At 39.4% G+C, this 12,459-nt stretch overlaps 1 protein-coding gene across 3 annotated transcripts in view; it reads right to left on the bottom strand.

The window, feature by feature from the left end:
* Positions 1 to 2,278: 2,278 nt before the first annotated feature.
* Positions 2,279 to 12,459, bottom strand: part of ATP2A2 (ATPase sarcoplasmic/endoplasmic reticulum Ca2+ transporting 2) — a 74,375-nt gene continuing 64,194 nt past the window's right edge. For 2 of the 3 annotated variants that reach the window (XM_044989545.1, XM_044989546.1), the window contains 2 exons: positions 11,959 to 12,076; positions 10,152 to 11,799 (listed from right to left, as the gene is read on the bottom strand). In XM_044989545.1, the coding sequence (XP_044845480.1) occupies positions 11,530 to 11,799; positions 11,959 to 12,076 (388 nt within the window). In that variant the 3' untranslated portion in view covers positions 10,152 to 11,529. Of the gene's footprint in view, positions 3,058 to 10,151; positions 11,800 to 11,958; positions 12,077 to 12,459 lie in introns of those variants that run through there. The other variant, XR_006573838.1, reaches the window with a different exon arrangement.

Raw genomic sequence — 12,459 nt, 5'->3', positions numbered from 1 at the left:
TGAAAAACTAGGCAAGTATCAAGATGAGTTGATGTGCCCCCTGGAAGACCTCTGCATACCCTGGTATATATACCCTGTCTACACTTACCCCTGGTTGAGAGCCAGTGCTATAAAGTGAAACTCACCCCTGTGGAGAGGCCACACCAGGATATGTTGTTCAGCCTTTAAGATACAGTGTGGTGTGATCTCTGCACTGGAATGAACTTCACTCCCTCAGACTGTTTTATAGTTAATTACTGCTCAGCGTTTATTGTCTCTCATGTGACCAAGACCCAGCCCCATGGCAGCATGTGGTAGGATCAACTATTGGAATGAGTCAGGCTGAGTTACGTAAGCATCTTTTACCACGCTCACTGCGGCTCTGAGTGCTAGGCATCCAGCAGCCTCGCTAGCCTTTTGGTAGCACGTGTCAGTGCATTCTCTGCATCTATTCATTGTATGAATAACTTTCAGCGAGTTAGCGCTCATTAAGTATACATGGGACTCAAAGTGTGATGGCTACAACTAACGTTTATTTTTAACTTGTTTTAAAAGCATTTAATTTTGAGAGTTTGACAATCTTGTTCTGGTCAGCAGATTAGTGTCTGTCGGTAAGAATGTTGATGTGATGTTTGGAATGTAACTTGCCATAACAATAGCAGTGCAGATTTTGAACCAGCTGTCTTCAGTATAAGGACTTCTTAGATGTGCCACCCACTGTAATACTGGCAATTAGCTTTTCAAATGTCTTGTCTATGGGCGTACTAGTCAGAGGGCCAGGGTGTAAAAAGGGAGCATCACGTCTCCCCTACTGATCAGTCCTGTTCCAAGCCATCCAGGGACGGTCGTCCTGAACAGATGCATCTCATGGGGGTACCACACGTATGTAACTTACAGCAGTTTCAGTTTAACAAACTGTGATCCTTGTCTTCGGAAGTAAGTGGTAAGGAAGTAACAATCTAGAGGATAAAACATCAGCCTGGGGGTTAGTCCAGCCAAGACAGCAGTCAGGTCTTTGCCTTGACCAAGTAATCTAGCCATTTAGCTTTAGTTTTGCCTTTGGGGATCCTTGATTGAAAGGCACCGTGTAAATGCAATGTATTAGAAATATAGCAACTTGGAAGCATCTGTTAGAGCACGTAGATACATTGCATCTGAAATTAGTTTACAGGAGAGGAGAGTGAAGCCAGACAGTTTGTAGATTAGAGCTGAGGGATGAACTGTCGTCGTTTTCTAACTCCAGGAATCGGAATTACAGTGCTTAATATACTTACAACAACACTACCATAGTAGGTAATAATTCCATAAGCAGAGGGACTGCTAACAATTTATTTCTAAATCTCCCTATGTATTAAAAATGTACACAAGAGTTTTGCAGAATTTTATAACAAGTATTATTGGAACAGCATGATCTCAGGGCAGTAAAGCTTTTAAATACTGCACTGTTTGAACTGAGAAATCCCAAATGATAAAAATCACATTTGTTTAGCTTTGCTTGCTAGTGATGAGCTGGAGTGTCACAAGACGGAGATTAGGGGGCATTACATTTAAAAGGTTACCGAAGCTCATTTTGAAAACTGCCTCAGAGAAAGAAAAACACTCCCTTTACCCCTTGGTCTTTCTAACTTTCCCTGGTTTGTTGGCTTGGCAGCAGGGCATTATAGGACATTTGGGAGCAGTAGGTTATTTAATAGCCTTAAGAGTCTTGAATCCTAGTTTTGTGGAGGCCAAGATTAGTTGAGATAATGGCTGATGTGAGCACACAACTTGAAGCTTGGAATCCAGCTAGTTGAGGCTGAGGCAGGAGTTTCATAGGTCATAGTGTCAGCTGGTGGCTAGAGGGCAAGTACAATTGAGCACAAGGGACCCTTTTGGCCTTAATCTGGGGATCATGGGGAATATTAGTGGCCCTATATAATTTGGGGGTAAGGATAATCCTTATTTGCAAGATAGAAAAGGACCAACAAGTAAAAAATTACTTGGGAAAAATGTTTATTTTGACGTTTCTCAGAGGGTTTTTACAAACAATGGAGAGCATTTAAAAAAATTAAGTGATCAAAGTACTCGACAGTGTTCCTTAACTACCCGCTAGCCCCTGCACAGAAGGGGGGAAAAAACAACACACCAGCGAGGAGGTCAATACTGCAGGAAGAGCAGCTGGCATCTGCATAGTTCTAGTAGGAAAGATTGCGCTGCTGCTGCTAGTAATTGTCATCCTGGCATTAATATAAGACAGTGCTGAAGTATGTACACTTATACCTGCAGAAAACAAAGTGCATAAAATAACACGCCAAGTAGATATTGTAGAATAAATTTATTTACCTGAAACAATGAAATTCGGTGTGATGCTTATTATTGTCAGCATTGAAATAGACAATTGATCTTCTTAACTTCTAAAGGTCACATGCAGTTGTTATAACTGACACTTTTGTTTTTTAGAGAAATGCATCACACAAACACTTGTATTGCACCAACATCTGTCTACTGCTTTAGATTTAAATAAGTTACATTAGTGCAAGAGAGGTATCTTTGCACACAAAAAATAAAAAATCTGAAGTTATGAACCGGAGGCTTACAGTTTAAACATTCAACATCTGTAATTTTGTACTGAATTTATAAATAGTATAGCATATTGTACATAGCTGTTCATAAAGTAGTATGTTTAGATGATACAATACCAAAAGATTTGGCTACTTACAACTGAAGGCATGCATTAGTCTATTATACATTTTATACAGAGAAATATGGAAACTTGGCTGACTGCTCCTTAATTTTGACCTAATGTTTAAGAATAAACAGTCTTCTCCATGCAGCAAAGAAACCAAACTTCTCTGGAGATTTTTTCCTGATTCGTTAAGCTATATTGCACATTTGTACATTTGTATAACTGAAGACCTAATGGTACCACACATTTCCTCCACAGAGCACACAATGAGTTTTGTTTTAGGAAAGCAGGTTTTTGTTTTTTTACATGATACATGCAGAGGTTTTGTCAGATGTGTTGCTAAGACACATGCACGCAACAAAACAACCTTACATTTCTGCAAAATTGTTTAGGAAGTGATTACTCCAGCAATGCTGAAAAGGAAAGAAAAAGGCATCAGTTAGTGAAAGGATGAATAATGCTGTATCATTATAAAAGCAAGACTTGTAAGATCAATAGTGAGAGAAGAGAGAATGTTAAGTTGAATAACTGATATTTTAATTGAAAGGACACTGTCAGGTTTAAAAAACCTGAGCTTAAACATCTTGAGTGAAATCAGTGACAAAGCTCCCATGGCCTGCAGTAAGGCCAGCATTTGTCACCAAAAGACTGAAGGTGAAAGAGTTGAAACCTAATTTCCTTTCATGTAGTTTTGCATTTCTCTGTCTAGCCAATGGAAACAGACAAGGCTCTTTTCACTTTCAGGTTCTTATGCACTGACTTAAGGTTTTAATATTTGAGCTAACCCCTGTATGAATTAAAAAAAAAACCCAACTTCTTTGGGGAAAAAAAAGTTTGTCATGGAAGTGTTGTTGGTTTTTTTTTTTTATATAAAGTTGCTGAAGTAAGCTTTGGCTCAAAGTTGACCTAAGTGTCCCTTTAATTATCCAGATTATGCAACTAATTCTGGAAGAAGTCATTAAACTATATAGACAAGAGGGTTTGTAATAAAATGACTACTTTACCCTGTATAAGGATAAAAAATACTCTAATTCCCTACAGAGTTCTTAGGACTGCACTGTAAAATGCTGTGCTTAGCAGGCTATGCTGCTAAGATTTTTCAGAGTATGCTTAATATTAATGCAATTAAAGCTGTGATTAGCAGAGATTAGGGAAACAATGGTTAGAAGTGCAAAAGGCAAATGAGACTAGTGCAAGAGAAACACAATTTTGTATCAATTTACCTCTTTCCCCCTCCCATATCAGATAACTCCATCATCCTTCCTGTTTGAGCTGTTTGCCATTATATTCCACTTATCAGCTGTGTTCTTGGAAGCAGCTAGAGTCCTGCTGTACTGCATTTTATCACCACTGATTAAAACTTCATTTTCTTACATTTAAGTGTTTATGAAACAGCCTTCCCACAAACATTAGCCATATAGCAATTGTATAGAATAGAATTGTTTTATACAGTATCTTTCACATTTGGTCTCTTGAAGTGTTATCTAAAAGTAATCAGATACCAATCAATCATCTTCCATTTGTGTAGGTAAAATGGAGCAGCCATTTAAATAGGGCTCCGGAATAGCTCTTTGGATAGCCAATATTCTTGGGAGGAAATAGCGACAAGAGTCCACACTATCAAGACATCCGAGTAGCCCTAGACTAGATGCATCTGAACAGCATCTTCCCTCCAGCTAGAAGCAGCATTAGGTAAGATTTTCAGCATCCCACAGAGGGTGCTCTTGTCCCAACCAAAGGGGATGCTTTCGGATTTTGACAAACTTTTTTCTAGCATAAGCCTTAGAAAGGCATATCTTTCATCCAGCTGTCTTTCACCTGGCCTGCTACAAACCTAGGTTCCCCTGTGCTGCTTATGCATCAGGGATCCAAAAGATTAAGATTACCAAAGGAGAGCATTAAGTAACCCAGGGTGCAATAGCTGATCATGGAGAAAGCTCAGAAGTGTGAAAAGGAAAATGGAAGCAGTCAAAAGGCACAGAAGTGTGAAAAGAAACACTGGTGCCGAGTCTGAAAAGGAGAAATGCAAGTCACTTTGCAGCTAATTACTAACAAGATATTTGTCTGCGGGATTATGAAGTAGGTTAAATGGATCCCCTGTGAGTGAACACTTCACAGACCTCTGCATATTTCCTTCCCTCTCCCCACTACAAAATCTACCAAATTCAGTTAGCAAGAATGTGAAATTTTTTTTTCCAGAAAAACAAACATGCAGTTGAACTGCTCCCCCAAGATGACCCAGCTAGTTGGGACTCAAAAGGAATTCTTCTAATATGAAAGTTTAAATTTTGGCAAGAAATTCTACTTTCTTAGAAGTAATGCAACTTTGTCTTGCCCAAGCTATTCCTTTGTGGTTGTCAGAACCCTTTCCACTTCTCATCCTTTTAGCTAAAGACAAGATCCAAGCATATCAATGCTGCTTGTTAGTAGGGCTGTCAATTAATCACGGTCAACTCGCGATTAACTCAAATTATTGCGATTACAAAATTGATTAATCACACTTAATCGCACTGTTAAACAATAGAATGCCAATTAAAATGTATTATTTTGGATGTTTTTCTACATTTTCAAATATATTGATTTTAATTACAACACAATACAAAGTGTACAGTGCTTACCTTATATTTTTAGTACAAATATTTGCACTGTAAAAATGAAATAGTATTTCAATTCACCTCATACAAGTATTGTAGTGCAGTCTCTATCGTGAAAGTGCAATTTACAAATGTAGATTTGTTACATAACTGCACTCAAACAAAACAATGTAAAACTTTAGAGCCTACTTCTTGTTCAGCCAATTGCTAAGACAACAAGTTTGTTTACATTTATGGGACATAATACTGCTGGCTTCTTATTTACAATGTCACCTGAAAGTGAGAACAGGCATTTGCATGGCACTTTTGTAACTGGCATTGCAAGGTATGTGTGTCAGATATGCTGAACATTCATATGCCCTTCATGCTTTGGCTACCATTCCAGAGGACATGCTTCCATGCTGATGACACTCGTTTAAAAAAAAAAAAGTGTTAAATTTGACTGAACTCCTTGGGGGATAATTGTACTTCTACTGTTTTACCTGCATTCTACCATATTTCACATTATAGCAGTCTCGGATGATGACCCAGCACATGTTCATTTTAAGAACAATTTCACTGCAGATTTGACAAAATGCAAAGAAGGTACCAATGTGTGATTTCTAAAGACAGCTTCAGCACTCGACCCAAGATTTAAGACTTTGAAGCGCCTTCCAAAATCTGAGAGGGACAAGGTGTGGAGAATGCTTTCAGAAGTCTTAAAAGAGCAACACTCCAATGTGGAAACTACAGGATCAAACCACCAAAAGCAATGCCAGGTACAAAAGTGCCATAGAAATGCCTGTTCTCACTTTCAGGTGACATTCAACCTTCTGCTGGTGGCATCTGACTCATGCGGAAAATGAGTATGCATTGGTCTGCACTGCTTAAGATTTTTATCGAGCAGAACTGGTCATCGGCATGGATGTACGTCCCCTGGAATGATGGTTGAAGCAAGAAGGGACGTAAGAATCTTTAGCGTATCTGGCACAAAAATCTTGCAATGCCAGTTACAAAAGTGTCATGAGAATGCCTGTTCTCACTTTCAGGTGACATTGTGAAAAAGAAGCGGTCAGCATTATCTCCTGCAAATGTAACCAAACTTGTTTGAGCAATTGGCTGAACAAGAAGTAGAACTGAGTGGACTTGTAAGGTGCTGTTTTACATTTTTATTTTTGAATGCAGTTATTTTTTGTACATAATTCTACCTTTGTAAGTTGCACTTTCATGATAAAGAGATTGTACTAGCAGAATTCAAAAATACAAATATTTGCACAGTAAAAAGTAATAAGTGAGCACTGTACACTTTGTATTCTGTGTGGTAATTGAAATCAATATATTTGAAAATGTAGGAAACATCCAAAAATATGTAAATGATATTCTTTTGTTGTGACAGTGCACTTAATCATTTTTTTTTTAAATCACTTGACAGCCCTACTTTAGTTAGCTAGAGAGGAACACTGTAGTCACACAAGTCCCTCCTTTCTTCCTCATGCTACTTTTGCTCCCTATGTAACACTTGACTGGGCAGGCAGCAGGCCAGGATAGTTCACTATGGTATCCTAAAGTCTCCCTTTCTAATTCAGCATTCAAGCAGCTTTGCGCCATCCTATCCTAAAGATTAAGTTGGGCCTTGTCAAGTGTGGATTAAGGAAGCATCCTCAGAATTGAAGCCCAGGGTCAGAGGCTGTAGAGCACAAACAATAGCTCCATGTTGGGCATCTGCTTGAGCTGGCTCGCTCAGGAGGATGAAGGTGAACATTCATCCAGCAGAAGGAAGGATCAGTCTGATGCACCTTGAAGCTTGGCAGATCTAGGCCTCAGGCAGCTTAAGTCCCTGTCTGGTGAGAGCTCTTGGAAGGATAGAAGGTAAGATTCCTTAGGCTTTCATAATAGCAGCTGCCTTTGAAATAGTAGAGTGGAGTAGAATCTGCACTGGCTTCAAGTTCAGTTTTTCACAATTAACGCTTACTCATGGAATTGGTAGAGTGCTTTCATGCTCCAACTTTAGATGATGCCCCTAACAAGTATATTGCTAGAGCTTAGAACCTCAGGTTTAAAGAAAAAAGTCAACCCAGGTTTTTCTCCCTCTGTTCAGCCTGCTCCACCCCACAATCCAGATTTCCTACTTTCACCCTTAAGTGTCCGGTTTATATGCTGCTCTCTGTGCAGGAGCAGGTTTGCACACTGCTTCTAAAACCATGCAAGTAGGTCACAGGAAATGCATGAAACTCCCTTAAGATGGTGGGCAGTCTGCTTCAGAGACAGAAGCTCCCCCCACCCCCCCAAAAAAACCCCAACCAACCTTTTAAAGTCCTTGTTTTGAAATGGACAATCTTTGAAGCCCTTAAAGTGTTCACTGTTGGTGCACTATTTAAATTCACCATGTTTAAAGGAAAGGCAAGTTTTGCTATTAACATCTAAGTATTAAAGATGCTGACACTACAGAAAACCTTAATGTTGCGCCCCCCCCCCCCAAAAAGCCCACAAGAACCCACACTTAAAACTAAATCCATTTGAGGTTTAAGTGACCAGAACAACTTAATGGCCTATTAACTTCTGTAAAAGCAAGTCATGTGCTCAGAGGATGGTTTAGTGAAATAGATGGAAAAATTGTCCCAAAAGCAAATAAGTTTTGTATCAATAGTATTCCTGAAGTTACACACACAACCACAACCCCCTGCCACTGGCTTGAATTTAAAATGCTTGGATTGTATGTGCCCCTTGTTCCAGGATTTGTGGATCTGACATTCCAAAGGTTGAACACCTATAGCTCCCCCTAAATGTTCCAGATAACATTTCTGGAAACAGGCCTTATCTTTATAACTAAATACCTTTTTATAACATCAAGTTCAATGTTAGCAAATGGGGTTAATTTATTGTAGTTTTAATTGTAAGAAGGCAGTCCTTATTAGTGGTTTTAGTGACAGTGTGCATCTTAAAGGCCCAATCCAGAGAATATCATCTGTTTATATTAGGGAAGTTGCTGTGGAAACTTCCCTGTTTTCCAAGAAGCAGGTACTCCCTTCTGAATCGTGAATGCTGATAAAGTATTCTATGTTTACACTGCCCCATGGATGGAGTTCTTGGGAAGGATGTGCATCCCACTGCAAGGAGAGATCCTTCCATCAGCCCCACTAAGGGCATTCAGCACAATACTAAAAAGTACATTAGTTAAGTGTTCAGGGACTTATACTCTCCTACCAGATGAGGCTGATCTTATGAAACACCCCACAGTGAGCCACTGACACTAAATAGAAGAGGCTTTGCTAACACCCTGAAGATGCATCTACAGGGCATACCAGAGCAACCAGAAGGGTGTAGAGTGCTCTATAGTGCTGCAGTCTAACTGCCCTGTGTACACTCTGACACACCTTAAAAGGTTCCTAGTGAATGTTAACTAGGACTATTTCAAACAGGACTACATCATTGCTAAGGCCCTACCAAATTCATGGTTCATTTTGGTCCATTTCATTTTAAAAATCAGCTATTTAAATCTGAAATGTCATGGTGTTATAATTGTAGAGATCCTGACCCAAAAGGGGTGGGGTGGGTGTGTGTGCATGCGCGCAAGGTTATTGTAGGGGGTTTGTAGAATTCCTATCCTTCCTTCTGCAGGCAGCGGTGCTGCCTTCAGAGATGGGCAGCTGGAGAGTAGTAGCTGGGAGCCCAGCTCTGAAAGCAGAGCCCTTGCCAGTAGCAGTGCAGAAGTAAGGATGGTATGGTATGGTATGGGCCACCTTTGAGGGCCCAGCTCTGCAGGAAGCAGTGCAGAAGTAAGGGTGGGAATACCATGATCTCCCCCCCCCCTAAAATAACCTTGCAACCCCTCCCCCCCCCGCAACTCCTTTTCAGGTCAGGACCCCCCAATTTGAGAGACATGGGTCTTCCCTCTGAAATCTGTACAGCATAGGGTAAAAGCACACTAAAGATCCGATTTCACAGTCCATGACATGTTTTTCAAGGCTGGGAGTTTGGTAGGGCCCAATCATTGCACACTAGGAAAGTTTGAGGGTGTCAGCAAGGTCTACACTGGCCATTAAGAGTGTAACAGTACAGAGTGCTCTGCAATTTACACCCTCTGATGCACAGTGCCACACTGTGTAGACAAGCCCTTGGTCTGCATATAGGAGGGACAACAAATAGTTTGAAATCACAGCACATGAGTCCCGAGTGGTTTTGGTTTATATTTATTGTATTTTGGGGGCATTTAAGCTTCTGCATCTGAAACCAGGTGAAAGCAGGGAACCTACATTATCCATGCCCCTCAGGAGCAGCTCAGAGTTCTTTGGTGCCTTGATTTAATTGATCAGTTACATTCAACAAAGTAAGTTGAAAAGTAGTGGCCTAACTGCTATTAAACAGATTTAAACCAACACACCATCTGCCATTTTACAAAGCCACTATGCCCCCAGGGCTGCTCTCAAAAGCTCTGCACTGATCGGGCTGAGGTTAACAAGAATGTTCCTTTTTGTCTTTTCGCATGAACATTGTACAAAGAAAGTGTTTCCATTGAATGGAAACAATCAATGGATTGTTGTTACAAAGTGAGCACTCCAGGTACCTGAGAACATAATTGGAATGGATACAGGCAGCTGGGAAGCAGCATTTCACATTTTCTATGGTGGGTGTATCTTCAGAATAAAGCAATGTCTGATCATAAGCATCAATATATTTTGCATTAATGCTTGGGCATCAAATTCAGACAGCAGCTGTCAATGGGTTTGAAAAAGCTTACAGTTGACTTGACCCAAGTGTGGGGTAATATTGGGCAAGAGCTCTAATTTCCTGCTGCACTGAAGCTGTTGGGCCCAAAAAGAACTGTGATCCGGAATGTAAAGCAATTTTCTTCAATAATTTGGGCCTCATACTATAGGATGCATAGCCTAAAATGGTGATAATAATGTAGCACAGCAGAGTCTGACAAGACAGCATGGAATGAAGGAAATTACTATTTATTCTTTGACATGTATACAGCATATGCCATTTTACAGCAAGTCACCACTGGGCTGGTGAAATGGAAGAGAAATACTCACTTTAGTCGATGAATGTTGGAAGGCATTGGAGAAAAACACCACAGTTAGGACTGTTAATGACTTACACATTGTTGATACAGGACTGAATTTGAAAACATGCTCTAACATTTATAATATAATGAAGGTGGTTAGTGCCACATTAAAATAAAAATAGTTCTATACAATATGTTCATTTGGTCATGTGCTATTTACAGATTTTACAAAAACACACACGAGCTTGTTATTTGTCTAAGTCAGGCTAGAACAAGGCCAGCAGAGTAACTCATAAAATGTGTAACTGATCAGTGCCCTAACTAAAAGTGTAAGAAATCCAATTTCTAACTATGCAGAGCAAGTTATTTTTTCCAGGTCACATTACAAAAGCCCTGATCTAAGAGACTGAAAAACATCTGACACACGTAAATAAGGTATTAAAAACGGAACTTAAGCCATCTTTTAGAGTTTAAAAAAAAGAAATAGAATTTTCTTTGTCCATTTAAAAGTTTAGGATAGACTGAAGTAGTGCCCCCCCCCCCCCCAGTAAAGTGGGCAACACTGGCAAAACAAGGTTTGTTATAATAAAATACATTAGACATTTAAATAAATAACCTTAAAATACTACGTGTGTTGAAGGGATGGCAGAAGAACCCGGCAGGTTCCACCTGGAATTATGTTTTCTGCACAAGCATGACTAGGCAGACTCTACCTCTTACAAAGACTAGTGTAAACAGGACAGTCAGGAACCTAAGATGAGGGGGCATACGGAGGGACAAAAAAAACCCACTGACTGAGGTAGCAGCACTCTCTGCCCAGTGCAGAAAAATCGGCTTATGAATAAAAAATAAACTGATCAACTTAAGTTCAGATGATCATGCAAAAGACAGACAGTTGCATGCTTTTTAGTTTTAGAAAACACATTCATTCCCTAAAATCTGCTACCAATTTAGTTTGCTAGTGTCCGCTGGCTCAAAAAAAAAAAAAAAGGTTTGTTTTTTTTTTTACAAGGATGAATAGATTAAACAGAACACTGTACATGCTTTTCATCTACAAAAAAATATTTGCATAAAATAGTGTTAGTTCTCTGTACATGTCAATGGACACTTTAGTTGTGTATAAAAGAGGAAAATATTGCCCCCACTGGAGTCAGAAAAAGCAAAAAACACAAAATCTAGAGTATGAAACCTCCATCACCGGCAAATATGTTCATGTGAAAATTCAGCAGAAATCGACAGTTGCTTTAAACAATAAAAAAATTGATTAAGTTAAACATCTTTATGTAAAATCATCACTATGTCAGTCAAGACCAGAACATATCACTAAAGTTAGTGTCTGTACTGTAAAGCCAGATAAGCAAGGGCATAGTAATGAGCACAAATGGCCAGGAAATCCCTTCGGTGCATGCTGATAAAGAACATGGTTTGGTGGCAGGCTTCACGCAATCTTTACCAGGTTCCAGGTAGTTACGGGCCGCAAACTTAAGTGTCTCATCTAGCAGAATTACAGGTAGTGAGATTTTCAACACCATCAGCCACTGTGTCACATTCAGAGGTGTGATTTGAAAGATGAGCTGTGGAAGAGAAGCCAATCGTTAGATTCTTTTACTTGTACACACACAAAAAAACAAAACAGTGTTTTTTCTTCTTTGAAACTTAAGACATTATTACAGGCAAGTAGTTTTGCCACTCTTGTTGCACGTAGCTTGCACCCAATTAACAAGTTTACTTACCGGCAGTGGTTCTACATAAAGAATAAGAAAATGGAGTGACATGGACAAGCAAATAGAACCCAGCAGCCAGATATTCTCCCATGGAGGCATTCTCATTAAGGACTGGTTTTCTGATAAACTGTAACAGAAACATTGCATACATAAGACATTAGAATAGGACATTAAACAAAGCACATTAGGCATCTTAGCAGGCCATAATTTGTGCCTATGAGGTAAGAGTATTTAAGAACAAGACAGTTAGGGGGCTGCTGACACACGGTCATTAATCAATGTTCAGCTCATTAAAGGTTGTTTTAAAAGTAACTAGTTGCTGTATTAAATAAAAAGATGTTACAAAATGCTACTAAACTCTTCTAACAGTTTATTAGACTAATGGTGTATAACAGCAATATACTAATGTACTTCAAAGAGCTAACAGGGTTACATTGCTTTGAGCATTAGACTGCATTTTAAACTAAAATTACTGTCCATCTTAATTAGCAGAGAGTTTATACAAGATTA

Source organism: Mauremys mutica, chromosome 16, assembly GCF_020497125.1.
Source record: "Mauremys mutica isolate MM-2020 ecotype Southern chromosome 16, ASM2049712v1, whole genome shotgun sequence".
In the NCBI taxonomy this organism is placed as follows: domain Eukaryota; kingdom Metazoa; phylum Chordata; order Testudines; family Geoemydidae; genus Mauremys; species Mauremys mutica.
This window is presented reverse-complemented; position numbering and strand designations above follow the sequence as displayed.